The sequence below is a fragment of the Cucumis sativus genome, chromosome 7, assembly GCF_000004075.3.
Source record: "Cucumis sativus cultivar 9930 chromosome 7, Cucumber_9930_V3, whole genome shotgun sequence".
Classification (NCBI taxonomy): domain Eukaryota; kingdom Viridiplantae; phylum Streptophyta; class Magnoliopsida; order Cucurbitales; family Cucurbitaceae; genus Cucumis; species Cucumis sativus.
Window position 1 is genome coordinate 14442804 of NC_026661.2, and position 3950 is coordinate 14446753.

At 34.9% G+C, this 3950-nt stretch overlaps 1 protein-coding gene across 1 annotated transcript; it reads right to left on the reverse strand.

The window, feature by feature from the left end:
* On the reverse strand, positions 1 to 3950 carry LOC101206277 (abscisic acid 8'-hydroxylase 3). The gene is made up of 9 exons (XM_004139597.3): positions 3689 to 3950; positions 2894 to 3212; positions 2652 to 2804; positions 1885 to 2148; positions 1724 to 1807; positions 1537 to 1615; positions 1042 to 1148; positions 596 to 714; positions 1 to 360 (listed from the first exon to the last, which is right to left on the reverse strand). The coding sequence occupies exons 1-9, from the start codon at positions 3892 to 3894 to the stop codon at positions 267 to 269; spliced, it is 1425 nt and encodes a 474-aa protein (XP_004139645.1). The 5' UTR covers positions 3895 to 3950; the 3' UTR covers positions 1 to 266.

A 3950-nucleotide genomic window follows, 5' to 3' on the forward strand; every position in this document is an offset into this window, starting at 1 on the left:
TAGTTAAAATAGAACACACATACGCAACATCGAATTATATGGTTATACACACAACATATCCACAAATGCATGCAATTGTGAATGTATTTAACCAAACTTTTTCTACGAGCCGCTAAAGCATTTCATCACTCCATATGAAATATACAAATAAGTGATAGAGAATTCTTATATTTATATATATATATATATTCTTGTACCCTGTATATATCTCTCATTGCTTATTCTTGAAATTCAGTTTTCAAACACAGCAGAGAAAGAAGGTGATCTCACAATGGCTCCACTATAATTGGATACTTGTTCTTAGGCATCCTCACTAGAGTTGGCTGCACTGAATCGTTCCCTTCTTCCAAAGATGTCCATCTGTTCATTATCACTCAAAAATTTGGTAATCCAATCTCTATTTACAGCTCCCTAAACTTTAAGACGATTGAGAAGATGAAAAATTACTCGTACTAATGAGAAGACGCCAATATCTATTCGATTCCTAATATATTTATGTTAATCTCAGCATTCAAAGAAACCAAACTAAATTGCCAAACCAAATCGGATTTTTACGTATGGAATTTAGATCAGATGGTAGATGTAGAAACTTGACCTGTATTTGCAGACAAGGTGATGGATGAAGACTGAAATTTCTAGCTTCGCCAAGTTGATTCCAGGACACATTCTTGGTCCACTCCCAAATCCAAGAAAGCTGAAAGGCTTCAATGGTGCCTGCAGTTCAATTCAAAGTTACATCTTCATGCATCAACTCAGCCCAAGTAATTAATTAAGAACTCAAACACAGATTTTTTTTTTTCTTTTTTCGTTATCTCTAACCGTCTTGGTCAGCCTTTTGCACATTTTGACGTTAGGATACCAACCTACTCGATTCTACAGTATTTGAGTGTAAAAAAAACTCGTGGAATATTAAATTTTTGGTAAGTAGCCTAGCCACAGTGAGTTGAACTCATGCTCTCTCAACTCCTTTTATGAAATTCATACAATTATTTATCGCTCGGCTAATCCATGATATTTAACTTCCTTCTCATTAATGAATACCTCGAATCTTGATGGATCGAACTTTTGGGGTTCTGGAAAAACTCTAGCATCATGGTGAATGGAAACAACATCCAAGTTTACTGACCACCCTTTCTTGATCTGGTATCCTGCAAAGCACAGACCCCGATAATTAGATTGCCCATATTAATTGAGTAACCATTTGGTTTTTAAGAACTATGGCTATTTCTACATAATAATTTGCATCTTTTCCTTTCTTGAATTGTAAGAATTGAATTCTTAGTTAAATTTATAAAACAGAAACAAGTTTTTAAAAACTAAGTTATTGATCTTTTCATGACTGATTGTATCTTCATATATTGTGAATGACCATGGATATTTTATTTTATGTTCTATAGGTATTTGTAAAAGACATAAAAAATGTTGTCGAACTGTTCAATTTATGGAATTATCAATCGTAATCTTCTCTATGATTAAAATTTTAATTTATTAATTTATACACAAGAATCTTGGTGACTTGCTAATTGAGAAATATACCTCCAATTTCAAAGTCCAAAGCAGCTTTTCTTGAATACCATGGTAAAATTGTTGCTCTCCTCAAAGTTTCACTGAGTACCTGAACTTCATTTACAGCCCCCAAAGAAACTCATTTCTCTTATATTATCAGTAATTTTTGGTATTGAAGTTTAGTTCATATTTAACATTCAATTAATTTTATACATACTTTGGCAGTATAAGGCAAGTTGTTGACATCACTCCATGTGAGATTCTCTCCCTTTCTCTTTTCTTGAATTTCTTGGTGTTCAATCTGCAAATTCAAAATCAGTAAACAAATAAAAGCAAGTGGCTTTAATTACTCCTTTGCGAATCAGGAAGATGTTTTACTCTCAATTGTTCCAACACATTGGGGTTTTCTCCAAGAAATTTGATAACCCAAGTGAGAGCTGCAGTTGTTGTATCATGGCCAGCAATTAGTAGAGTTAGTATGTTATCCTTCAATTGTGCATCAGTTAGTTTCTCTTCATCGTTCTCTCCTCCTGGTTTGTTGTGTTTGATTATTAGTGAATCCAAGAAATCCTGTCTGCAAACTTCTCCGCTCCGTCGCTTTGCAATGATCAAATCTAGCATCTCGAACATTCGTTTCCGTGCCTGAACACAACTCAAAAGATTCAACCAACTTTCACGCCTTGTGCATTTGAATAATGGAATAATCATATTCATGGATTCTATAATCTACCAACTTCAGCTTAAGTTCTTGGATTTTGTGATGATTTAATATGGTACGAGGACATCGGATTTTATAATGGTAAGATCTTTTCTAATATTGATGGTTACTTGTCATGGAGTGTTTTTCACTTGGGCCCCCTAATTTGCCTTATCCCACTCATTGTTTGAGCTTCCAATTATAACGGGTCGAAGTTTTCAATTACTATAACTCACACTTAGCTACAGTAAAGCTATTTAAAAACCTTCATTGTCTATGGTGTTTAGTATTTTGTAATCATCTTTTATCCTCATTTATACCCATATTAAAATCTTCAGCAGCCTAAGAACAAACTATTGAATTCTAGACTAAAATAGTCTTTACCTCAAACACAAGATTAATAATAACTACCAACTAAGTGTCCCAAAAGCCCATTCAATATTATTACCTTCATACCGCGATAGAAAGCAGTTCCAGGGATGTTAAGAGGCAAAGATGAAAAACAAGAAGAGATTATCTTGAAATTGTCTCTAAACTTCTCTTGCTCCTCTCCTTCAGGCTCCAAGCTCATGATCATGTTACCAATAACTTTAAGAGTGAACTACAAAAAACACAAAAAGGTTATTATATGTGATATCATATCATCACCTAAACCTGCTAACATGATCATTTTGAAGTGAGGAGCTCAACTGTAGAAGCCTCATCGAGAACAAAAATTTTTCTTCCAGACCATTCATCTAGAGTTTCAATGGCCAAATTGTTGATGAACTGAAAGTATTTCCTTAAGCCATCAAGTGAGAGAGGTTCTCCAATCAGCCGTCGCAGCCTCTTGTGGGCTTCGCCATTGGTCTGAAGCAAGCTGCTCTGACCGAGAACTTGCTTGCCGGTGTAGAACAGGTTTAAGCTCACCATACCATCCTTCCCCGTTAGCAAAATCTTGGCAGCGTCGCTCCCCGTCATGAACACCATCAGTCTCCCTAGCACACTGGTCTTGAAAACCTTTCCAAACCTAAGAATATGTTTGAGTATGTATGATTTGAGAATAAGTGCTAAAAAGTAGTTTAATTATAAGCATTAAGGCCATGTTAACCATTTCTCACTTGGAAATGATATGAGAAAAAAGTACTTCATAACAATTTTAAGAAACTGTTCAATTTTAAAATTCCTTCAAATCCTTTTGATGCTTAGTTCTATACTACTAATATATTTCTTTTTTATTGTATGGTCAGCTACTCGAGTAAAAAATAGTACACTACAACTGCTTTTTCATATTGCCTTCTAAAATGCTATCGGACTTTTTTCCCAAGCATTTTGGAATCATGGGTGGTAAATAGACTTGAGTAATTTTAATTAGGCTGGGTCGGAGACCTTGTTCGGATCTTTCTACTAACTCAAGCATTTTCAGGTTGGTCCAAAAAACTACGTAACCCAACCTGTATACACTATTTAGAAACAAATAGTTGAAGAAGATGAGAAGTTTGGTACCTCTTCTGTCTTTTGATCATGAAACTGCAAATACCAGCAGGGCTACTAAACTCTGATATAAAAGAAAAGCTTTCGCCAACAATTGGCCATCCCAAATTCCCAGGAATCTCCTCCATTGCCTTTGGCCAACCCCATGAACGAACAAACAAGAAAGCTAATAACACAAACAACACAATAATCAACATCAGCAGAACATTTAGAGCCATTATGAAAATTTACTAACAATCTAGCTCTCTTTCTAAATTCAGTTTTGATTCATAAC

Bases quoted from the DNA above. Each gene is read 5' to 3' on its own strand.
- LOC101206277 (XM_004139597.3), bottom strand. From the start codon at position 3,894: ATGGCTCTAAATGTTCTGCTGATGTTGATTATTGTGTTGTTTGTGTTA. The intron at 2,149-2,651 runs GTAATAATATTG...AGTTGTGTTCAG, and splicing joins CTTTCTATCGCGGTATGAAG to GCACGGAAACGAATGTTCGA. The intron at 1,149-1,536 runs GTATATTTCTCA...TGTGCTTTGCAG, and splicing joins TTTGGACTTTGAAATTGGAG to GATACCAGATCAAGAAAGGG.